The sequence below is a fragment of the Varroa jacobsoni genome, unplaced genomic scaffold, assembly GCF_002532875.2.
Source record: "Varroa jacobsoni isolate VJ856 unplaced genomic scaffold, vjacob_1.0 scaffold_1108, whole genome shotgun sequence".
In the NCBI taxonomy this organism is placed as follows: Eukaryota; Metazoa; Arthropoda; class Arachnida; order Mesostigmata; family Varroidae; genus Varroa; species Varroa jacobsoni.
This window is the reverse complement of record NW_019214010.1, coordinates 84,806-110,532: the sequence shown is the minus strand read 5'-3', so window position 1 is coordinate 110,532 and position 25,727 is coordinate 84,806. Positions and strand designations below refer to the sequence as shown.

Genomic DNA, 25,727 nt, shown 5'->3' with positions numbered 1-25,727 from the left:
CTGGTGAAAATGATTCGTATCATGCTTATCGGGCATGTTAATAGTTCAGCGATCCGCAGAGCACTTACTCTTCAACTTCTCTAAACTTTCATTAGTTCCTTGTCTTTTCCCCCATGATTTGAGTTGGGCACCGTATTATGTGCGATTTCCAGCTGGCCTGTATGTTTGTGCCTTATGCGTATGTATCAAGGTCGATGGGCTGGCCGCTGTATCAGATTAACTGATGTCAAACTCGACATCATTATTATCATCAATCAACATGGCTGACGAACGAAAACAGAACGCAGCAGATGCAACTATTTCTTATTTTGTTGTCTATCTCCCACACGTATTCTTGTCACTTGAATTTTTGATCGAATTGTGATACGTAATGATTGATTATTCAACAGATATACTTTTTATTTTTATTGATTGCTCTCTATACTGTTTCAACAAATCGGCCTCAGATTTACTGTTTGTATACATCAGCGGTATTATTCTTTTTTTTTTTTTTTTTTTATTATATAGCTTTTCCTATTACTCCGATGTTAAATTCCGATCCGCACTACGTTTACAATCAACTCTGCCGGAGCTTATAGTTACGCTTTCTCACATACCTATAGAACGCAAAACCTTCTCTGGCTACTTTAATTAAAAGAAACGGCAACGATCATAAACAAAAATGAAAGGCCTATCATAATATAATGCGTATTAGGATGGCACGGTGAAGTTTGCTGCTACCAGAAGTATAGCACTACATATAAATAAATGGCTACCGCGCAATAAGTGTAGACTATTATGATGGTACATTGAAGACATTTTTTCCATACGGTCCCGGCATAACCTTTTAAAGGACCTCCTGCAGAGTCGATTAGAAGTTTAAATGACTGTAACATTTACCTTCGTATAGAATACATTATTTCCTAGTTGATTCTAAGGGACAGTCTAATTCAGCTGCTTCGAAAAAGTGAAACCGTCAGGCAAAGTCTACTGAGGAGTTTTAAGGAGTTTAAGAATCTGCGCATTCAACATTGCCTGGCCAACGGAGGTTAAGCCGTCTACTCAAACAGTAAGCAAAAGACCTTGTTGATTTCATATCACAGTTAAGTAATAATTAGAAAATGTAGCGCACAGTTTTCTAGAGTTTTCCTCCGATTTGTATTTAGAGATCCAAACTAAAATGAATTTAGTAAAGTAGGTACGCTAAATAAGAAGAACACAAACATTTGTTACGGAATGCGGAAGTGATAGTAAAACAGTAAACGTAAATAGGTGTAGCTTAGGAGCTGGCAATCTACTCTTTATCTCAGATCCGTCACCACTGTACTATTCAGAAAAGGAATCTGTGTACATTTTTTTTAATTACGCTCCGTTCCTTCGTAGTAACCTAAACGATGTACTATTCCTACTCGTTCTAGGCGCACATGTTTTATTGTTTATGCCATCTGAGAGTTATAGGCCAATGGATATAATCAGGTAGGTTCCAAGACAGTTTGCTGTCCGGCAGTAGACATGTCGTTCGACAGACCATCGGTTTTATTCGACACGGAAGTTTTCTATTATACTAATTTAACGCCTGTCCAGGCCATATCTAGATTGTATAGCAAATGCCCGATACCAGCATATCATTCTGTTTACAGCTCCTGATATTATTGATAACCCATGGCACCCAGCAGATTTTGAATTAGGCGGGCTAGCTGTCGCTTTCCTATATCCCTTTCCACTTTTCTCTGTGCCAGATTTCTACAAACCTCTACAAACGGACGTCAGGGAGGGAAGTCGCACAAGGCAACTACGATAAGCTATCATTTGAAAGTTGAAATAATCTATACAAGAGTAATAACAAGCTGTTTTGCCGCTTTCGGAATCCGGTTTTGCGATGTTGTAGGCGGTCATAGTACAAGTCGAACATGGGAACCTTCTTTCCAACCCTGTAAGTGCTCACCAATCTCTGCTCAGTGTGTATACACCGTTCAGATGCGGGCAGCACGGAGCCTACCCACTGCCTAATCGAACGTCATAATTGAACACGCCCGACAAATCAATAAATAGTATCTGCAAAAAAGAAGCAGCAACAAGGTGTCGCTGTCCTAATGGCCTCAAAGGGGCTCAAAGAAGGCGGATCCGGTGGTGCCAAAAAAAAACTGGAAATGACAACCCCAACAGATAAAAAAAAACACGAACCACGAACAAAGCCACTTGGAGAGCGAGCCGGTGAAAAAGATAAGGAAAGGCACAGTAACAAAAAACATTTGCGGATCAATAATGCCAAAGACCCCCGCGGGAAACTCGATCTTGACTGCTTAGAACGACGATTGCTGACATTGCGCAAGGTCAGTTGTTAATTGCTGCTCCTTTAAATTTCTGCAAGCTGCAGCCTTTTTAATGATGGGAAATCAGAGCGTACGTTCAGAATTGTTATAAAGTGCACGGCGAATAATTTAGTCACCACCACGATTTGAGGCTTGTAATGTTCCATTATTTGTTTTCTAACAACTCATATTGTCGTATAAAAGTATGTCATGGGTGGTGATCAGTAAGATTAATGCCGTGATAGTAAGGCAAAAAACTGTTTGATGATTGCACATATGAGTGTCGTTTCAAATGTTCACCATTGACTTTAACTCGTAATTTGAGATTCGGTACCATTTGAAACGATGCGCTTGTAAAAATCATTTTAATCCGAGATTCGACTGCCCGTGAAAATTGGCTCTTATTTGCATATTGGCTTCGCTTTTTTTCTTTAACTGGCTTCCGCTGGTTATCAAAGGGTACTTTCCTTGAGCTTTCTGCTATAAAATCTGTAAAGCACTCAGACAAGTATAAGGGCTGATCACAGATAAAAGGTGATTTACATTCACAATGGAAAGAGCCAGACTTCATTGCGGTTCAATTTCTCTAAGTAAACAAATTCACTTTATAATTAAAAAAAAAGGATGTATCCTCTTGTTGTCGTATGGGGCACATTTATAAAAAATTAACAGCCATTACATTCGACTGATAGTCAACCATGTTTTGAAATCATGATGTAGAATGTATTATGCCACAGTCGTGTATTGTCGTCGAAATGTACCTTTACAGTTTAAAAGATTACATATATATATATATATATATATATCTACATTATATATATTTAGTTTATTAGATATATGTATATATATATATATATCTAATAAACAATGTGAAGTGACCGAGGCATTCAAGGTATCGTGGTCAACAGAAGACAATGATGGGGAATCAAAGTTGGTGAGCAATTGTTTGGAATTCCAGATGAAGAGCGCGTTCTGCAAAATGGAGAAATGGGAAATCATGGATTTGTGCGATCTTGTCACACCAATTTTCTATTCACAACCAACGCTTCTCGATCTGGATGTGCCAGTGCATATAGTTGGTGACATCCACGGTTAGTTTCTTCTTGCTAGCTCTATGTTGCTAGGCTTAAAACCTCTTCAAGTCGACATTACGTCTGAAAATTAATTACCTTGGAGGCAATGAACCCGGAGTTGTCGCGCACTAGATGACAATTCGACCATTTGAGAAGCGTTTAAATTCTAGTCAGGGAAGTGATATAGAGGGGCGAGAGTTCTGCTGCGTATATTCATATGTTTGATATAAGCATGATATAAAATATTTAAATATCTTGATTCGGAAATGCGTGCCAAACTTTTTTGCAGGTCAATTTTCAGACCTGTTAAGAATTCTGGAGCAGGGTGGCTTCCCGCCTAAAACAAATTATTTGTTTTTGGGCGACTACGTTGATCGAGGCCGAGCGTCTTTGGAAGTAATCGCTTTGCTTTTCATATACAAAATTCGCTTCCCTGAACACGTCTTTCTTCTCCGAGGCAACCACGAATCCCTACGGATAAATGCCGTTTACGGGTTTTTTCTTGAATGCATGAATCGGTACGGTTTTCACAGCTAGTGTATTATACGGTAGGAAACATTAGTGTATTATAGTAGAACAACCTCATTCTATCTTCAGCTTAATAGTACCTTTAGGAGGTGAAGCTAGTTATATTGGGATGTTCAACGTCGCTAACGATTTTCTTAGAAACATACCACAGGTGATAGTTAAGCAGCGTACTCTGATCACTTTGTTTGCTAGCAGAATGAACACGTGAACATAGCTTTATTAAATCAGTTATTCTCCATAATGTGGGTAGGTTTGACGCCATTCTGTATCATCGCATCAATGAGGTATTCGGCTACCTACCGTTGGCAGCTGTTGTGGGCGAAAAAATATTTTGCTGTCATGGTGGTCTGTCACCTGACCTACGGGATTTGAGGCAAGTTGCGTGCATGGATCGGCCGATTCCCGAAGTTCCCCAAGAGGGACTTGTATGCGATCTCCTGTGGGCGGACCCCTACATGGTAACGCTATTAGGAGAAATTAAGGGTCTCACAGTGGTCCGTATATATTATGTATTCGCTTATTTCTACGTTTCGCACAGTATGATGGTCTATAGTTTAAGGAATAGGCATCGTGTTCGGTATCTGGTGTGGGCAATTAATATTTGTTTCACCCAACAAATAACCTTCTCAATTTCAAGATAAAAGATAGCGCAATACTTTTTGAAGTCATAACGGTTGCTATAGTATGTAAGTCCGTATTTTGGACCGACTCTATTACAGCCTAGATTACTTTAAGCAAATATACTCCAGACGCAAACGTAGGGAACGTTTACGTGTAAACGCTTTTTTGTGTTTTTTTTTTTTTATTATACTGAACAAAAGGGTTCTGAATGGAGGCGGAGTGATCGCGGAGTATCGTACCTGTTCGGAGTCCCACAGTTAAACGCGTTTCTAGAAAAGAATAACTTCGACCTGTTGTGTCGGGCTCACCAGGTAAGCGTTCCAACATCCATCATCTGTTACCTCAACTGCATAGATTGCATATTGGAAAGGAGTGAGATCCAAGCCTTCGACCCTGAAAAGGATCGGCTTTACCCGTATTGGAAAGCTAGGCACAAAGTTTCTCTTAAGCAAATCTAACAGATGTAGAGGTATACAGTAGAACGCTGTTCATTTCTATATTAATTCTTTTTGTGTGCGTATCTGTCTGGACATTTCCAATCCGTGTCCATCAACGGTGTATTCGGGATAAATTTATCGCCCTTTTATAAGCCGCATTTCAATGAAAGCAAGTATTTGGTCAATATTTTTTTCATGTGCCTGAAAGGACAAACAGCACTGACATGTTTATTTAACATAATAATAACGTTGCTATTTTTTCATAAAGGGTGTTTTAATTGTTTACATCATTAAGATCATAGATTAGAACGAGCGTTGCTGCTCGTACGTCAACTAAACGAGCTGCTGACTATTGCGCGCCTTGCAGTAAGTTTTCGCTTAATTATCTTTACTGCTCGGGGTACTTATTTAAATCTTACCAAAAGCATGTTCGTTTGAACATTTCAAATCGCGTCGTAACATCATCGTATTCTACGCCTATGTGTTCTAATATTGATTATAGGCAATAGGCAGCCTGTCATATGAACTGCCTTCGATCCTTGAGATCATGCTTTTATCTCTGCTGAAGACTGTTTCATGCTGGTAAAGCATATAATACAGCGTGAAGACAATTGCTTACGCAATCTCGTGCATGGTCTATAATTTTCATTTCTGAAAATCGCAAAAAAACATTTGTTTTTCAAAGTCTTTGTAATGCCCACTTAGATGTTGGTTTGGCGGTGGATAGATTTCGAGGAAGCCTAGTCATTTTGCTTTTCCGGTAGCTACATGGTAGCGGAATGCTTCGGTTACACTATTACCTGATCTGATAGGCTAGTATTAATTCTGCGTTTTCGAAAAACAAGAGCAAAAAAACATCCCGGCGTCTCGCTGCGCTTGCTTGCTAGTTTTATACCAAGCGCTTGACATTGACGGAAGAGGTAACAACGTCATTAATCCTATGCAGGTTATTTGGAACATCGACGGACAGGGCTTCGCGTTGTTTGATTTCTTCGCATGGCAGCAAAAATATTATGATGAATTTTCTTCTGGCCAGCATCTTCTGCGGCTTTTCTGAAGAGAAGTTCGTGCTTCATCATTACGTTCTGTTCTAAGTTTACGACTAGTACGTTTGATGATAGCTCTACATAAACTATGGTCAATTGCTGTTGGAATTAGGAGTTCTCGTCGAGATATGGCGCACTAAACAAAGTATTTGTACGCTGTGCTCACATTACGGCAAGTGGAAAAAACAGTGATTCCAGTCGATAGTTAAATTATAAATCATGCTATTGCAATTGCTATTCTTCAGGTCTAGGTACAGCAACGACAGACGTTATGATTTGAAGTTGCGTAAGATCGTAAATGTGATCATCGCATAGCACCTGGATATTGGAGCATGACGAGTTGTTTATTGAATCATCACACATTACAGGAACTACAGTGTGGATAATGCGATTTTTCGTTGAGTAACAAAGTGCTATAGCCCTGTTTCACTCTAGAAGTTAAGAACCATCTCTTCTTTGTCAAGGCTTTTGGCAAGAGCTGCTCCTATAGAAGTTCGTCTTACACTTTGGCTTGGATTTTCAGCGAGAGTGACTTTTGTGATCAGCTTGTGCTAAGGCTTTTAGGCAGCAACGAGCGTTGCTGTACTAAGCACACTAGTAGATACACACTAATCTTAAGCGACGTCCGAAGAGTCCGTTCATTTTGTAGAGTTGAACGTATTCGATCTTGTTATTCACTCAAAATTAGGATCATTTCACCAAGTAGTAGTGACACTAGACACTCTTCTGCATTGAAATTTCTAGGATTATTAGATATTGGTGTTTCGTTGTAGATATTTCGATTTGCTTTATAGAATACCTCGACAGGTTATTTAAAAGCCGAACGGAGTCCTGTTCCAAACATGATGAGTTTGTACTTTTTTTCTTTTTTTATGGGAAGACTTAGTTGCCTTTCAGCACCAAGAATAACGCCGCCCCCAGTTTCAATATGTGCGGTTGGTTATATTGTTGTCAGGTTAGGGACTAAGTAATCTGTTTTGAGGGTATTTTTGTACTTAATTTGCATGAGGAATGAGTCGTGTTACTACGTGAATAGTTGTTGACTCATTAACCCATACGTGATGTAAAACACTACCGTTTCTGCACCATCGATTTGGTTTTTTAATGATACAAATTCTCAGCTCTCTGGTACAATACAGCTGCAGTATGCCTAGGCACTGTGTGAATTTACTGAGTGACTAAATATTTATAGGTTGTTCAGGATGGCTACGAGTTTTTTGGGGACCGTCGGCTCGTTACGATATTTTCAGCTCCGAACTATTGCAATGAATTTAGTAATTGTGCAGCAATCTTGATGGTGTCTGCGGATCTAACATGCAGCTTTCGGGTGATCAAGCCACAAGAATTGCAAAGTCAATTCTCAGATCTATAAAACAAAGGTGCATCTTTATTTTGACTCTATCTAACCAAATTCAGATAAAGTACCACGAAGTCAGTCTGTCTGTCTGTCTGTCTAATAGAGTTTACACAATATTATTATCTTTCTGTTTTAGTCACGCTGAAATGTATGTACTATTATGTATAGGAAACTTGTTCAGCGAAAATTTTTTTTTACTATATAAACATTAGGACATAAGACAGGTTGGAATTTAGTCGACTCAGAAGTTCAAGTTGTTTTACTTGTCTCTTAGTTGTACGTTTGTATATTTTAGCAATCTGCCAACATAACTGTGCGGTGCGTACGTATTATTTAAATTAATGTGAAACTTATTTTCACTACGTGCATTTTTCTGCCTTTGCCAATAACTATGGGTCGTATAGATCGTGCAGGATAACTGTTTTTGTCGGGGGACGTCGACTTAAGACAGCCTTCTTGGTGGCCAACTAAACCGATGAATTTACTAGATGTTCGTCAATTTTCCGGCCGCAGCGTATAACGCAAATATAAAAATGGTGTGTAGAAGTGATTATTTTCTAAGTACTAGTAGTGAATCATACGAAATTCGTATGTGCGAAGTGTTTTTAACTAGCTGACATGGCGCGATTTGCTGCTGAGAGCTTGGGATCTACACGATCTACCTTAACCACAACCTCAGATCTACAGAAATCGCTTGCGAAGAACTAAATTTTTAAAGGAAAATTTAGTTAGGAAAAAAAGTTGTTTTTAGGTTACAAGCTAAGATTTATAATGTGATACAATGCGATTCCTTTTCTAATAGTAGTATTCTGTTCATACGAATATAGAAATATGGAGGAAATGTGCGAAGGTATGACATGTCATGCCTCAACCAGGACTCACCATGTTGAACCATCTTATCGTCTTCTGTTTCAAGATTTGTAACCTGAAAGAACGCTCGTGAATGATGTAGAACAGTAACGTCTTCGTGATGATCTCTTGAGATCAAACACCGTATGGTATTTTGATTTACAAGTAGAACATGTCAATAGTAGACGATTCGACAGCGATCTTGTGTCTTCCTGATACAATTACGACGACAACAACGAAACAAGCTCTATTTTTGTTAGTATTTTAATGCAGTATTTGTTATTGACTGAACAATTCGCTTGTTCTAGGATTGTGGGTAGCGGAGCGTAAAATATTTGTCAGTGATGTGGGAACAACTTTGTGAATCGGATGTAGGTTGCCATGAATCTGTAGACGAAATTGGTATTACGGAATAAATATTTTACCCTGACGGTAATGTTTCTTTCGTTTAAGTTGGTTCTTACTGAATTATTTAATCAGTGTTTGGTGCGTCGTAAAACTCGACGAAGCTTATCTCTGTGGTAGTTCGAGTTCTAGCAGAAAACAGAAGACGTGAGCTCAAAAAGCTTCGTTCAAGATAGACGGTTGAATAGTAGGACAAAGATATGCAAAGCATTTCTTGCAACCAACTTCTTGAACTCTTCCACAGAATCTGTACCTGGAGTGATTTTACTGTTGATAGTTTTCTCTCGGTTTAATGTTTTCGGATTTCCAATTCTAATTTAGGTTGGCCGCGTATTAACTGGCACAGCTATAGGTAAACCGCTTACTAACTTGGCGGGATAGTGCAATAGTTTTCCTAGATTTTCTTTCAGGGCAGATTGCTAAGACGCAAATAATAACATTTCACGGATTGACCCAGAACGATGCAAAGAGACACATCGATTACATAATTTGGTCAGAATATATTGAAGCAACAGAAAAGCTTGGGTTAGTGTTTTAGGACCTGAAGTCCCTGATATTCGCCAAGTTGCGCATATCGGGGATTTTAAGAAGAAATAGACCACTTCACTATGATTACTGTAGAAGGCCAACTACGAAGTTGATATTTAGAGTGATCACGGACGAATAATTGTTGCTGGCTCTGCTGCTGCTGTTATCTCTTCCCACCCATTTCGCTTGGGTTATAGTCCACAGTGCAGAATAAAATGGTGGCAAACGGCGCCCGTAGTGCCTGCTCGACTAATGGTCAGAGATCAACCGCAAAATAGCCGAAATCTATAGCATTGTCCTTTGTGTGCGTTCAAATATGTCTACTACAGTTCTCGCTTATCGGCATGCTCCAGGATTATTCCGTACGAACGATTGAAGATAAAGCGGTGCTTTTCCATCTCATCGGACGGCGTTTTGCTTCGATTCTTTTTTCCCTTTCCCATCCCACCCCACACTTTATAGGTGGTCTGGTCAAACGTTGCTCACTATGGTCAACCCCTTGCATTACATATACTTGGTTAGGTCGGCTACTCATTCTTCCTATGGATCTCAATGCGAAATCTAAGAGCAGGCGAGCTGCTGCGAGACGGTGGCTGGACCGGAGGACAAGTGTAATCATTGCCCAACATCACGACGAAGTAGAAAGAAGAGAAGTTTAGCCGAATTTGATCAGGCGTAATGGCCGAGATAAAAAGAAGATTTGCCACCCAGGGATTCATTCGCCTTTGTCTCTGTGCAGTAGATGTACTTTTCTATCTAAGTAAGTATGTACGTATGTCCAAATTGGTGAATGTGGATGTGTATATCAGCTACGTATAGAACCCCATTGATCGTTAGATACCTTTCACCCATCTTTAGGCCTAAGCCATGTACACACCGAATAACGATTCTAAATATGTTATAGCGATGGTTAGAGGTAAGCGACATTTTAGCTTAGGTCCTTACAGCACTGAAACTGATCCGTTCTGATTTGCTACCACTGCTAATAGTAATACTAATACTCTTATGAATAGAAGCCCAGGAAGTCCCTGGAATTGATGTTGGGATGCATACATCCATGACCAGCCACCTCCACCCCACTATACTTAAAATGAGTGCGACTAGGACGTGGCCGTCCAGTGGAAGATAAGCGCTAGTCAGCATCTTGAGGAAGATTGATCTGTACATAATTAGAAGAAGAAAAGGCATAGGATATTAGGGGACACAACATAGGACGGGAAGATTACCTCGTCACGTTCGTAATATTTGGCATCTGTTTCTGAATTGCTTCATACTATTGATCGGCGGGACGAGCACGAACGATGGCCAAGGTAACATGGCAACCACATAATTGACCATTATAACCCTGTCAGGTGAAATAATGAGCTGATAATTTTAACAACATGTAAATGCTCCCCTTATGAACTGTTTTCGTTAACTTAAACAAAATACCTGTACATTTACATCATAAATTTGCCTGATGTACAAAACGCCGTTTTCTCAATTTAGAATTTTAGTTTTGTAGCCGGCAATGTTCGATTGATTCGCGTTGATTAGTTGAGCATTCTAAAGAATCAGTAAAGATGAATTGCAATTAAAGTTTAATTAAGTTGAGTTAATAGAGTTAAGCGTATCTACACTGAAATTATATAGAATTTCATAAATATATATCGTAAAGAAAATACGCTGTACTGATTTCAGCAAAGTAAATTAAACACCCAGAGAATATCGTACCCTTCATAAATGACTCAGACAGATAATAACAATAAAAGTTCTAGTATAATATTCGGGAAAAATATTTCAAAATCTGCAATTGTCATTTTTTTTTTTTGACGCAAACGGTCGTGTGCTATAACATTTGCATATTCGAAGGCCAAACTATAGGCAGACAGTTTGTATTTTCCATGGTTATGCGGCTCATAAAAGCATCCAGACAAGGACTCAACGGAGGCCAAACCAAATAGTAACGAAGACTATGAATGGGACGTAAAATATCCTGCCGTTGTTCACCGTTCGTAAGGCTAATTGCTCATAGTATCATTCATTGGTTTAAAATAACCGCACATTGCTGATAACTATTTTGAACAAAACATAGATACCTATCGTTATCTTATTATTGTTAATATTACCAGATTTTATCGATATCCAGACAGCTATTCAGAAAATCGCTAGTGCTACTAGCCTTTTTGTTTTTGATAGACAGAAGGCATCCTTATTTTTTTAAATAATTGCTGCCCACGATTATTACACGATACGATTATGACAGGTATCTGGTAAGGTATCTATCTCTGAATATTTAAGGCTTATGCAAAAAGCTTCAGTTTTTACATCACCTATGGGTGCCTTTAGCGTAATAACGACTGAACTTTTACTAACGCAATTTTTTTTTATTGCAACGCCAACACTATGGTCGGACTACAGAAGCTTTTCGCACGTACAAAAAAAAAAAGTTGAAAATTAATTCCGAGTAGTATTTCTATCTATATCCGGGTAGTCCGGAAAGATTTTCTACTTTTTAAGCTCATCGATTTCCTTTAGCAAATAACTTCAATGTTTTTTTTTTTTTTTGTCTCTTTTTTATGTTCGCGTTGGACCATTACTCCTCGTACTATATTCTTTCTATTCAGATGTCAATATTGATTGGTGTTTAAGATTTAATCACATCATTCTTTCTCTATGTGTTATGTCATCGGCATAGCAATATTAACAACGAGAGTGAACTTCTTCATTGTCGTTATGTGCATGAATTTCGCTTTTTGAGAATCTTTTATTAGGGATAGGCTTTTCAAACACGAGTTTTCATTTATGGTAACACAGACAGGTTACGCCCGGACGATTTATTGGCATTTCAAATTCTTATTGGTATTAAATAAGCTGTACAATGATTGGCGCGATAAAATATATGAAGCAAACTTGTTTGTCTCCTTATTTTATTGGAAGCTAGCAGTAAGCTTGAGCTCGAATTGACTACAGTTAATCTAAATGTCCAGCCGATAGGAGCTGGTATTACACATCGAGGTGTACATATGTGGTTGTCCACGCTTAGATTTTGGTGATGTCAGATGGATGGTCAGTGAAATGTTTTGGACCACGAACAGGATGATTGTTGTTCAAAATAAGGTTTTCCCAAACAGTCTTATCAAGAAAGTTTTTTTTTTTGGATATTCGGATACGAAATTACACAACAGCAGGAATAAATCCAGTCGTTTGTAACAGCCTAGAAAGCCCGATACACTGTTCAGTCGTCTCTGTAGAGAACGAATAGTAGGACCTCAGATAGGGCGGTGTTGCCCAGTGTGACCGTACAGATATACCGAATGACGTCGATGGCTATTACAACGATTAATCTAACATAACAATAAGCCACTGTCTACCTAATGGTATTTCGACTCGTTACTCAAAGAGCGGACCATTTTTGATCGTCTGTTTTCGAAAAGCTTTTAAGTTATTGCGAACGTGTTAGGAAAGCATTGTTTATTTATGATATGCCAGATTCCTCTATTTCCTGCATTTGAAATAGCAAACACCGACGATGTACCTACTATAACATTCGATTTCTTACAGGTAGAAAGTTTATAGGTAAATCAGGAAGTGCTATGTAACGATCGTAACAAAGAGTCGCTTTCGTCTTGAGATCCAGGGCGTAAACAATGTGCATTTAGATATAGTCCACCGAAGTATTGCTATGGGCCAGCGTCTTGAGGCGCTTTTAATCGTATTGATCTACTTTTGATGGTGCTATAAAGGCTGATTCTCAACTTTTTGGGGATTTTAAAGACCAGATGAAATTTCAAATTTTACCGCTATTGTCTTAAAGACTGCCAGAAGCAATCCACATGACCTACCTGGTTTTCTCGAAGAGATTGATTAGGATTGGACCATTAAGGAACGATGTCAGCAGTTCGTGTTTGATTACTCGTGACGGGCATCTACTTTAAACCATCCATAACTAAAATTCAAATGTAGCTTTGAACTGCGCTTAATCAAAAAGTTTAAACATCCTAATTTGGTTGAAAACCGCTGAAAATTCGTTAGCTTCACTATGCAGTTTAGTATTTTAGAATCAGGCTCTGCTGATGCAGCTTTTGTGTCACTTACGTGCCTCGTACAAGATTGGACTATATTGACAGCATTTATGGCACTATTCAGTCTACTATCAACATCAACATGGCAACATGCGTTTGTCATCCAGCAGAACGTATAACAGACCCTTTCGATGAAGTGATTCTTCTCAGGCTTGATATCGGGAATTTAATTATTTTCTTATATTAACTATCACCAGGATCCGATATAGTGCATGTACTAACTTCGAATATTTGGTCTCATTGTTTCTCAGACTAATATCCAATATTTTTTTGTTTAAACCAGTATTTTTCTTACCGCGATAATGCGAAGAATTATTTAAAAATATCATTATCAATTTATCTACGTAAAACGCTGTTGTTACTGAAAATAAAAAAAGTGACGCTATTCGCATCGAAATCGTTGCTATATCGAAATAAGTTTATCTTGCAGGTCGTTTTTATAATCCTGACGAAGAATTGCAACTGAGACGTACTTTTCTTCTTATCTTCCTTCTCTGTTGGCTCTACTGTTTTGCCCTTTTTCACGTTTTCTGTAGGTAGTTACTTTTTCGCAGAAGAAGTACTGCTTTTGCCGCCAATGCTACGGTACATCGTTGTTGCAATCGCAATACGACAATCGCCTTATACGCAACGCCAAAGTAAATACCTAGTTACGAGCGTAACGTTCAGCCTCAGCATGAGCATTCAGGTAAAAAGTCGATTTTGCATAGGAAATAACAGGGGCAAGACCTTAGTGGTATCATCTTGTTATTTCTTTAACGTATTATATCAAACGGTCGTTTACTAACGGCTGTGTGGTTTTATCAGTTGAGAGCAGGAGTCTTAAGCACTGAGGAATAAACAGGGGTCACTGCCGTCTAAGTGGTTGCCTCACCCTGAAGGCCGATCGTGGAACGACATTAAGTCGATACGAGAATTTGAATCGTATAGCTGCGTGTAAACGGGCCTATATATCTATAAAGATATGATGCTGTTTAAAGCTGACTGTACCAACCCGTTAACCTTCACTGGTTTTGAACATGCAATTTTTTCTATGGAATTACATATTACTTTAAACAACAAGTCATCTTTCTCTCTTAATAATGTTCCTCTCAACTGGAAATGAAACTAGATTCTGGTTCTGTTTTTCCCCGATTACATTAGACAATCATACTGGAATGATTCCGCTGAAATCATTCTGTAATTAATAGCTATGATTTCATTTGTAGAGTTAATGAGACCATCTCTTCAGTGTTGCCTAAACCTACGTCTGCATAGGGGAACCAAATAAAACAAAAGGCTGATCTTCTCGATGAAGCGGTACCTGGGTCGAACAAACTTCCCCACGTATCTGCTTAAAGGACGTATTGTATTAGTACGCAGTTTGTCAGTATTTACGGCACAGCGTTATTCTGGCTGCCCCATCAGATATTATATTATTGACAAGAATATCTACGGTGGGACATTGTAATGAACTCAGGTATGTTCGATGACCTTAATCCATTACATGCTTATTATTAGCCTACATCTTTGTATTATTCAATGAGATTCATGTATGCAAATAGCCGGTGACGATTAAAACCGGCCGATTTATAAGTAGATATTTGAATACCTCTGCAAATTATTACCGTTCGAACGATGAGCCCATTCCATCAGCAAGAACTAATCTACTTAGTCTATCTGAGGGGCCAATCAGTTATCGATTTAGAATAGAAAACGGTGCCTCAAATATGTGTACTCGTGTGTATCGTGAATTTTTGGGATAAAAACGTGTCTGTTTCAAAAAATCAAATTAGATAATTACACAATTCTTTTGACCAAGCCTGATTCACGCGAATATAACATTTAAAATCTTATAAAAAATCAAGTCTACCAATTAAGGATCGCTTTCGGTTTACTACTGATTTTGGTCCAAGGATATTCAGGTACTTAATAACCCATATTCCATTTAACCTGCCATTTATGCAAAATCAAAACATAGTTCAAGTAATTCAAAAACAAAAACAACGTATTGGTGACACGTCAATAGGTCAGCTATAAGATCTGTTGTATGTAAATTTAGCGCTTATCGCAGTCGTTCTCGTTACAACCTTTAACCGGGTTATGTAGAAGTGTATTATATACATATGAAGAGCTATGATGCAACTTTATGATTCAAACATCTATGAAATAGGGGTTACAAGAAAACGAATTAGAAACAACAGCACGCCTAGATTTGTTTCTGGTATTTCATGGGATGGTCTCAATTGGGCGGTTATAAATACACTATCACAGTGTTCGTTACCTTCATTTGACGCTAGAGCATTTACTATGGAACAGTAAACAGCAAATCTTGTCCTTGTTGTTGTAAAGTTGTTGAACGCTGTAGATTTTTCCTATGTTGCAACATAAACCTATCCTATTCCGATTCCGATCGTGATTTTTGTTCTCAGGGTTAACAGGCATGGTTTCAGTTCCGGTTCAGACCCGGGCATAGACGCACTTCGCTCTGTGCTGGGAGCCAGATGTCTCATGGAACGCCTAACGGCGATACCGGACGTAAAACTCGAAACACCGAGGGATATTAGTTTGATATTATGTGCGTTTTATCCTTCTGGAAGTCTCGGCTAGACTGAAAACTAGGGTCATTTTAGCCGGAGCCCAATGCGGGGATGCTAGTTACAGCAGCATGCATAATGCCCTTTTAGTTTGCCTTACGGTCATGCGTCTTCGTATGCCTAATTTCCTTGCTCTTGAGGAACTACCAGGTCTCCTGCGCGTAACCGTTGTCATAAGCTGCAATGTGTTTTCATCTATTCACGTTGTATATTCGATGTTAGCACACGCCGTTTACCTTCGATACCATTAGGTCATCGTACTGGATCCCCTTCAGAAGGCGCTTGGCAAGATCGCACACGAATTTACATTCGAAGTAATGCACGTATTGCCTTCAAAAGACTTTGCGGCTAAGATCATTGCTCTGTAATCGTTTTTATCTTTCCTACTAGTATGCTGCAGGTATACCTTTCGTAAGGTTTCGTAAAAGTTCAGTGTCCTCGTCTTGTGTTTACCTATTTTGTTAGGCTTTCTTTTTTTAGTTACGAACTACGTATACAGTACCTTTCTTCGAACAGATGCAGTAAAGTCTTCCAGGAAGGAATCTCTAAGATACGTATTTTTTTTTATATCCGGTTATCAGTTGAAAGAAAAATTATATAAGACCGCGATTGCCGTCATTCACGCAGCTTTAAAGAGCAACAACAACCATTGTAGTTGGCGTAATCTGAACTTTTTCTAATAATTATTATGAGTACTATTATTTTTATACACATTATAATTGTCCACGACCAGATATTGCCTCTTGTTTAAAGTATAGGTTAGCGTACCAACGATCGGGGCCACCCGTATGGCAAATATGGTCAAAAAAATAAGAGACATGTTTACATTACATTGTATAGCGTATACAATTTGCTCCCATGACAACACGAAAACTATCGGAAGATATACGTAGGGTGTTAGTTACTAAAAATACTTTACTCCATGCGACACTTCTCTCTCTTGGCAAAGTTTACGTGTCACACAAAAACGTTTTAGGTAAATGAAATTTATTTGCTCAAATTCACTATTTATGTACACGGAGCTGACAGTAGGCATCACTATTAACATCGACTGCAGAAGATTCGTGCTAATCTCGGCATAATTGGAAAATCCACGCGAATGAATAGATTACACCTTTTGAAAGAAGCCTGATTCACGTAGTTGCCGTTCAAGCTAACTAAACCGATTTTTCACAGCCATCATAATGCAACCTGTAATATCAAGGCTCACAACAATTTTTGTTCCATATGAGCAATAATTTGACATTATTTCCTGCTCAAACTACAGAGTAATTGCTTGATGATAGCTAATACTATATAGAAATTCTCAACAATATCATCGCACGCGTGTAAATTTTCATCTGCTGTTACTGCACCAGAAGAAACAAAAGGTGTAATATCGTTCGTCTGTTCTTTGTTTTGTGAATCTGAACTCTGCATGTCTGAGTGCATGTTTGATGACGAAAACCTCTGCGCTGGTAAATACAGTCGGTGACATTTTCTTCATGCGCAATGGCAAGTTTACCTAGGGCAATGGTAAGAATGCCAACGGGAAATATATGTTTCTTAACAGTATTTATAGCCAATGTCCAGGATGTTTAAGTAATGAGCTTCTGCAGTTGAGCAATATCTATTCTATGCGCTGGTTGTATAGCTTGGTAGTTTTTTTGCAATAGTTGCTTGGTTGTATTTAAGTGACATATTGGGGTATAAGTTTATCTACGTTTTCCCTGAGCTTAAGCGCTTTTGATGATAATATTTGGTCGTTACTCCTCAAGTGGAATAGTTTAGCCCCTACGACTCCAAAAATTTTGCTCTGTCGTTTTGGTCTGATGGTTAAATTGGTGGGCTCGTGTGTTTTTAGCTTAATAAATTCTGGTATCGTTAGCAAGGCTGTCAAATGGCCATCTTAGCTTGCCGTTCCGCCTACCGCCGTTTAGCAGTAGACGCATTCCTTCTGCCCTAACTGTATTGGCAGAAACCATACGCTGCACGTTTTTGTTGCTATTTCCCATTGGTGGAAAATCCGACTACACCAAGCGTTTCCCCAGTCTCTTTCGGCTTCAGTTACGCCTGGTTAAACAACGACCCCTACCGCCACCAGCGGCAGCTGCTTACGCTCATCGCTCGAAACTTGAACACGAACTGTTGTTGTCGCCAGATCGAAGAGCTCCCTCGGGCGGAATGTACTTGCGTTGTATGGTAAAGAAAAAATTAACCAAAAGCGCGTCCTCTTTGTTCAACCAAAGTCGGAAGAAAACAACAGACAGTGAGGTCAAGGGTAGATACCGACCAAGGAATAGACTACGATCATCAGGCCCATATACCGCGCACGGCAGCGCTGTCAGCGATCGTTTAAATGAGCATTTAGTAAAATGACTTCGTAGACCTAGCTTCGTTTCTTGTTACCTTTAGCGGATGACGGTGCTTCGAAAGGCTACAACGACGATGAATGAAAGAAACAGCACAGCTGCTCCTATTTCTTCTATGGCTTTGGATTTTCCTAATTCTTCTCTACTCCAATAAAGACTACTATTACAACTATTGTTACCCTGTACTATGCAACCAATGACACACTGCACTTTAGCATGTTCGACGGAACCGGAGAAAATGTCATACACAATACAATTTTTAGTAAATTTCACTTTTTCACTCGCAGACTATGTTATCGTTAGATTTTGATTATGGGCAAGGACTCCACAGTTTGTGTGTTTTACCTATTAAAACCACATAGCTGGCATACAATTCACCAAAGCATGAGCTTGTGAGTACCAATGAGGTGCCTGTGTTTCTTTTCCTCGTTATTTCTGCCGGCCTCGATCAACACCAACACTCGTCGTCGTGGCTGTAATCGTCGTCACTCACGCAATTTTGTTAGAAACGAATGTGAGTAAGCTAAGCACGTCTCCCACTTCTTAGCTACACCGCATACTATGTCAGTTGTATTAGACAGTAATTTAACCCAACGATGCACACGATTAAGCGGCAAAGCATTTTCAAGTCGATAGACCGACTGGATTGACAGAACTGACCACGATTCACCATTAAACCAACCGTTGTAAGGCAATGCTTGCTAGTTGTGGTACTAATAGTAGAAACGGCCTATGCCAGCTCAGGAGCGGGAACGTTCCTTAACGCTTTGTAGTATTCTCCACTCCGGCCTCTCCTCACTCACTCACTCACCCGCATGCTAGCTCACTTCTTGCTCGAACGTCGCGAGCACACGATCCCAACGGTCCCTCTCCAAATGTCCTTCCTACCGTTGCCTTCCTTCGGTCGAGGGTTAGGGCCCCACTCGTGGCGCCCTCTGCCAGCGGCCCGACACTGCTACACAGCAAGGCACACAGAGGGCGCTGCAGGCCCAACGCCGGGGGATATATAACAGGTGGGGCGGGGGCTTCTTGGTATTGTATGCGTGTGAAACGAGACGGTTCGGAAGACAGCCTTGACTATGGGCCCCCGTTGGTAGTGGTGGGTCTTCTTCGTTCAGTCTGCTGTTGTTGCGATCGCATATCGCAGAAACTCATTGGCTGTGGAATTACCTCAGTACAACCAGGCTTCAGTGCGACCTCGACTTGAGAAGGAACAACGAGGGCGCTGTGAGAAGAAAGATGAAATTGAGCAAGTTTCGTAGGATTGCCCGACGATGATCGAAGTCTGCAGGTTGGGATACCGGACCCGGGGGGAGGAAAAACGATCGCAGGGTTACGATGAAGTGAATAGGAGAACAACAGGCCGCGAGCCAGAGAAACAGCGAAAGCAGTATTGGCATAGAGGCCACAGGGGTGAAGTACCGCAGTGATGCTTTCTTTTGGTCTCGGATGTCAGGAGGCAGCAGCAGCCAGAGACGGGAAAACGACGATAAAAGGCAAAGACGAACAATAGTAAAGGGAGACCTTCCCGTTGATGCGATAAAGTGATGGGAGCGATAGTGATGTTGATGACAATGAGAAGGTGGGAAATCAAGCGATGACAAATGAAAGGAATAAAGATATTCACTTGATAATCAGAGAGGTCTAATTGGTTATCTATTCTAAGAGTCAGAAAAGACACATAGCCACTTTACACTCATTATATAATCAGAGTCAGAGTGATTTCTGTGTGGCAAGAATCCAAGCGCACATAATGCTTTATTTCGTAGGATAGTCTTCTGCCAGGCTTTCGGGTTTATACAGTACGTGGTTATTATTTGCAGTGTTACGTCATATATGCGTGTTAATTAGATCACTTTTTCACAATGCAAAAAGTTGTATATGACAGACTGACTTCTACAACTAAACCTTCATTTTTTCCAAGCTTTTAGCAGTCGCCATTATTACACATTTTAGTAGTTCGAGAGAGCAACACCTTGTCTCGGAAAGTTTTAGTTCTGAATTTCCGCCAATATACACATAACGTAACTTGACAACCTTTTTGAGAGAGAAGGGCAATTTTCGTGTTCTTGCCACCTTGGAGTCTCTCCGTGAACTTCCGTCTTGTCAGGCGTTACGTGCCGATGCAGTCGCTACATTATCTACTAGCCATTTACCAGCCGGAGGCCAGTGATTATTCAAAAAATATTCGTAACGCCTGTCGTCTATGTATGATTGCACTTAAAGGGCTTTTTTTGGATTTGAATCTTCAGGTGTTAGCGGTGCTGGCCACTGACCGAGTGACATGACAGTCTTAGTGAATACCGCACATCTAGAGGAAATCCGCCGTAATTGGGTTAATCTTTATCCTTTGTATGATTGTATTTATATTCTCCCACTTAGTTACCGTCATGGCGTGGTAAACTGCAACGTTCGATAATGTCTGCATCTTTGGAGAGAAATTGATTCGAAGGAATAGGAAAGACATGCACATACAACTAAAGTACAGAACGCTTAGATCATACTGCTTCGTGTAAGTTTCGTCATATGAAATTCCTAGTAAAATACTCCGATAATAATAGAAGATTTACTATAAGTAACAACAATCGTATGACAGCTGACATGATTTTGCTTAGATGCTTAAAGAGGCTAATAAATTGCAGCAGGCCGAATTATGTCGTTCTGTAAAATCTATACCTTTCTGAAATTTATTGAGACGGTTGCATCTTTAATTTCTACATAAATGAGCCATTGTTTAAAAGTTTTATGACATATATATATATATATATATATATGAGCAAGTGGTTTTTGATAAATGCTTTCGAAAATGGCGTACCTGCAACGCGCTCGCGAATCACTTTGGCAGGTTAGGTTCCTGACGGTGTGACGGCCTAAAATATTTTCAAATCCACCGCGGAGAATGATATGAATACTTCACCAGCACAAACTTTTGAACATCGTTTTCGCTTGTCGAATTATATTTAGTAGCACTTCGAACGTCCAATATCCGATATTTGCTGTGGGCAGTGTAAATTTGCACTTAGATATGTATAAATATGTGTAAAAATGTGCCAGTTCTTCTTCGAAACGCTAAATAAAATAGAATCTAATGCTTCAAATGGAAAACGGAGGATGTCTGTATCAGAGCGTAGTAGCTGTATTAGCTCACACGTTACAGACAGCCTCGTATTCAGTTGTTCTCAATGATATGCTTGCTCGTTATTTTTTAGTCTTACTCATACACAAATCGTTCGGTATCCACGTATTAACAAAGCTTCTTTGAAAATTTCAGCTGTAAAAAGGCTCACAGAATAAGCTCGAGATTAGCGATTGCTAAAAAACTCATTAATGCGCTTCGAGTAATATAATATGAATTTGAATGTCGTAGCTAGTTTTCTTCTCAGTCCTGTTCTGTAAATGATGAATCTCTTGCTGGCAAGATAACAAACAATTAGGTAGTTACCTGGAACATGATGCTATCGAGGAGACGCGATGTTTGTCATCAGCGCTGTAAATACCTAGATATGTACGTATGTGTTATGTTCATATTCACATTAGAGCAACGATATGTATTAACGTTTTCCGTCCAGCAACGGTTGAACTTAACTCACGGGGCAATCGAGTTTGAAGGCCCACGATGGCAGCAGTTCTCCTTTCTTCCCAGTTCAAAGGGGCTGCTTGCTACTTCTCTGGGAGCTAGTTTTTTTGGCTATTCATTATAATGACAGAGGATATTATCTAGCACGTCCCCATCCGATCCGATCCGTCGACTATCATTGCTAAATATGCATCAGTCCTATGTGTTACTTTTACATTAATGTTAAACCTAGTTATACAAAGGTGTCGAGCTTGCTTCCAGCAGTAGTAATCCACACATCCTAGTCCGGATTGCAGTGCTTCCGGTGTATGCCATTATTAGCGACTTTGCTATTTAGCCACGAAGTGGGCAGCACCGCTATTTACGCCCCTTCCAAAGATTATGGCGCGTTTGCTATTCATATATAAAGTTCTGCGAATGTCTTGTGCGAAATAATTTGGTCATCGTAACCTTTCCTTTTTTCTTTGGTTTTCATCCCTTCGTGTGCCTTGAGTCTGTTTTTAGCGGCGACGAAGACAGAAGACAGATTTTTCAGAAAATCGCCGAGGTGGTTGATTAATGCAATGGGTATAAGGGAATGATTGTCTTTCGTTGCGCGTCGCGGGATTCAATTTCACGCACCGTACTAATATTGTATAGATTTCTAGGCAACCACTTGCCCAGACGAATCGAGATCTCTTGACCGTAATTATTTAGCCAATATTTATATGAATAAACATTTTCGATAAATTTTGACAGCCATTTACATATAGTACGCCAGGCGCTGAACTTATTCGAATGTCTAACATCGTCATTAGGGGTGATGGCTTATGATTTATGACCAAGTACTCTAGGCTATTAAATGCTATAACTATAATAATGTGATATTGCCGATTCTTAAGTTTGACAGGCAAGCGAGCGGATCCCCCCAGCACACGTTGTTTTATTAAAGTTAAACAAATGATTAAAAGGTCTGCTTTTGTCGATGAACTGTTTAATATCGATTCGATTAATCGTAAAAATATGTTAATATTCTCGCACGTTCATTAATAAAATAAAGTCACTCGTGCAGGACATGCGGTCGTGCGAGGAAGGCTTCCATCATAAAATTAGTGAGAGTGACGAATGGGGAGAGAGTGAGAATGTTTCGAATTTTTTTGCGCGGTCGTGAAATCTTTCGGTTGTTAGTACAATACTCCTACTTTATGTACCATAGATACAACTATCACAAAGAATTGAAACAATCAACTTTGTAAGGCACCTGTGCTTATCAAAAAAAATAGCTTGCGGGCCGAATTATTATCCCAGAACAGTTATGAAGACTTTGAATAAAACATTGGATGCTTCGTATAAAACAACTATTTTCCATTCGATTATAACAGCATGCTCGACATTGCATAGCTCTGAACCAGTGCTATACTAGGTTAATCGAGTCGTGTTAGATATACTTGTAGGTACTCTTAAAGGTTAAAGAGGCCAAGGCTCACAAGTATGTGTACACAAGCAAGTATCCAAACAATTATAGGGCGACGTCACAATTTGGCTTAAATAAAAATACATCCATCACATTCAATCGTTTATTTATTACACGTCAATTTTAAACCGATATTCGGCTAAATTGCAAGGTGCAAAGTTCGTGCGGTTAAATTTTTTTATAAGCTCACTCATGGCGAACATTGTGACGTGTTTCACGAGGTGTGGGTCAATCGGTGTTGAAGCTTTGACAAGACCATGTTTGTCCCCAAACAAATCACATATATGGCCAGCGTTACGTACAATAGTGTAAAACCAAATTGGATGATTTTGTAAGAACTGTTAGAACAATTAAACCCTAGCAGTAAGCGCATTGCTGATCGTCGTGATGATGCTGTGATGGATGTACTTGTTTCTTGGACTCGAAGCCCACAGGTTTTTTCATGCCGGCAGGTACTAACCGCAGAACTAGACTTAGAACTTCGAATATTTGTTAGTAAACGAATTCTGTGCAATGAGATTGAGGCGCTCTCGCTCAGCGACGCTAATAATAACAGTGTATCGGTAGACTCGGTTTCTCCTTGCGAGTTGAAAAAAATTTCGGGTTTATTTTATTTTTTGTTTTATCAAAAATCAAAGTAGGATAAGTAAGTTTTTCTTGTTTCTTCCAATGTTACATGATCAAGCATAACTGCTCGTCCAGGTGTACCGAAGCGTAATTGTAAAGCGGATTATTGGTTGGTTCAGAGAATATCGTTATCGAACTGTACAAGGAGCTGCAGTTGAACTTGGCTTCTTAATAATATCTTCTAAATACCCACTGGTCAAAAATCAAAATCTCGGTTCTGACGAAAAACCCTAAACACCATCTATTTGTAACTTCAATATTTTAGTGAAGCTAATTGCTCGATCGTCAGATTCTTTATTCTGCTAACACAGAAACATTTACTGGGTTATTTACTTTTTTAAGATTGCCGAAGCCATCTGTACACAAAGTACCTCTAACAGGTTAACGGTCATTTTATAAAAGTGCAACTACGGAAAAAAAATATCTAAGCATCAAACGTGTTTATTTACGACTGTGGGGGAAACTGATCGATTTCACAGTAGCTGACCATGCACAAGGTTTACAAACAAGAATACATGCACTGAAGGCTTTTACTTTAATGAAGGGCGCGCAGTCCGGCCAATCATGGCCAGAAAATTATGCGGAACGCATCAAATAAAAAACTGTTTACAGATATTAAGTAAGATTTAGCCGGTTGAAGTTATACGAAATTACGCCATATTTACCGACTCTAAGTATGTACGCCATCGCAACGAAAAATTACAAAACGGATTTTATTTTCGGCCGAAACAATTCTCTTCGGCCGAACCTTCACAATAGCGACATCTGGAACGGAGCCACATGATATAGCCGCTAGGTCATGTTTTAGGTTGCTGCTGTAACGGGTTGTACCACTTACCTTCGCTAAAAGGAAGGTCCCCTCAACATATAAAAATTTCACAGGTTATGGCCGCACAGTGGTTTAGTCTGTTCAAATTCAGTCGTTCCCTCTGGAGTAATTCCGTAGTACCTGTAGTTGAGGGCACTCTGAGACGTTCACAAGGCCGCGAATCGAGCAAAGGCAGAGAAAACAATTGATTACTGTCGAATTTTATGTAACTACAAGCCCAATTGCTGCATTCGTGAGGAATTACTAACTTTCTTTTTAATTTACAGACATCTAGTTTCTGTGAAGTACGGCTTTAGAAATCGTTCACTTAAGATTCTTCCAAAAAATTCCTAGATGTTCCGATATTTAAGGTTAAGTCAGGAGCTTTTTACGAGCATAGTCTTAAAGCAAATGCCACGTTAAGTACACTGATGCGTGTTATTTTAGAACTGGCATACAGTATTAGCCGTACTTAGTTTTAAAAACACAGACGCACACACATTTACTGCGCTTCGTCTTGACTTTAAAAGGCCGCAACTAGGTACATATAGATTACTGTAAGATTTTCGTATGCGTTTTGACTAACAGATCGTTTCCTTTCCGAGATTTCTGCTAATCGGCTTTCTATGGTCTAGCTACCAGGGGTTGCCAGATTGTAGGATTTCTATCCACTGTAGCAGATCGGTGGTCTGCACAGATGCCCGTCGGTAACGGTTATTATATTGCTGGCTTAATTTCTGGTCCAAGAACTGCTTTTTAGTTACGTGTGCTAGTGTTACGCTGTTGCATCGTTGTACCGTTGTTACACATGCTTGTCGTACCTAATTACCTAGCTAAAACTGGCAGGCTCAATTGAATGTATGACTAAATATAGGTCAGCCACTCGGTTATAGGCGCACGGCTGTATAATGGAACACTAAAAAATAATATTCATTCCATGATGTGACGCTTTGGGCATAGAATTAGAGCGTAATAGAGCGGAAAGGAAGATCTTCCCAACCGTTAAAATAAACAGAAATAGAAAACTAAACAGGTTTACCATTGCTTTTGTTTCCTAATTGTTATATATGGATTTATGTCAGCGCACGTTTCGCGAAGCAGTGGCTAAATTGACTTTTACAATAGTCTTCTGTTTT

At 39.5% G+C, this 25,727-nt stretch overlaps 2 protein-coding genes and 1 long non-coding RNA gene across 7 annotated transcripts in view; 1 reads left to right on the top strand and 2 right to left on the bottom strand.

The window, feature by feature from the left end:
- LOC111266683 (uncharacterized) overlaps positions 1-18,971 on the bottom strand; it is a 62,115-nt gene extending 43,144 nt beyond the window's left edge. Inside the window, exon 1 of the mRNA XM_086971025.1 lies at positions 18,527-18,971. The gene's annotated coding sequence lies outside the window, so the exon portion shown is untranslated. The remainder of the gene's footprint in view (positions 1-18,526) is intronic.
- On the top strand, positions 1,604-8,654 carry LOC111266684 (uncharacterized). 5 transcript variants are annotated; one of them, XR_015313535.1, is made up of 7 exons: positions 1,607-2,312; positions 3,250-3,382; positions 3,654-3,882; positions 4,143-4,350; positions 4,714-4,824; positions 7,758-7,889; positions 8,181-8,654. XR_015313535.1 is itself a non-coding variant. In XM_086971019.1 (7 exons), the coding sequence occupies exons 1-6, from the start codon at positions 2,073-2,075 to the stop codon at positions 7,366-7,368; spliced, it is 1,101 nt and encodes a 366-aa protein (XP_086827145.1). In that variant the 5' UTR covers positions 1,609-2,072; the 3' UTR covers positions 7,369-7,375; positions 7,758-7,895. The 5 variants fall into 5 exon arrangements, 4 of the variants coding, with proteins under 4 accessions (XP_086827147.1, XP_022700124.1, XP_086827145.1 ...); XM_086971019.1 differs by lacking the exon at positions 8,181-8,654 and adding an exon at positions 7,189-7,375 and having other exon boundaries at positions 1,609-2,312; positions 7,758-7,895; XM_022844392.2 differs by lacking the exon at positions 8,181-8,654 and adding an exon at positions 7,189-7,375 and having other exon boundaries at positions 1,612-1,912; positions 7,758-7,895.
- Positions 18,972-19,848: 877 nt separating the features above from the next.
- Positions 19,849-21,083, bottom strand: LOC147752639 (uncharacterized). The gene is made up of 2 exons (XR_015313537.1): positions 20,942-21,083; positions 19,849-20,529 (listed from the first exon to the last, which is right to left on the bottom strand). It is a non-coding gene; the product is annotated as an uncharacterized LOC147752639 (long non-coding RNA).
- Positions 21,084-25,727: the final 4,644 nt, after the last annotated feature.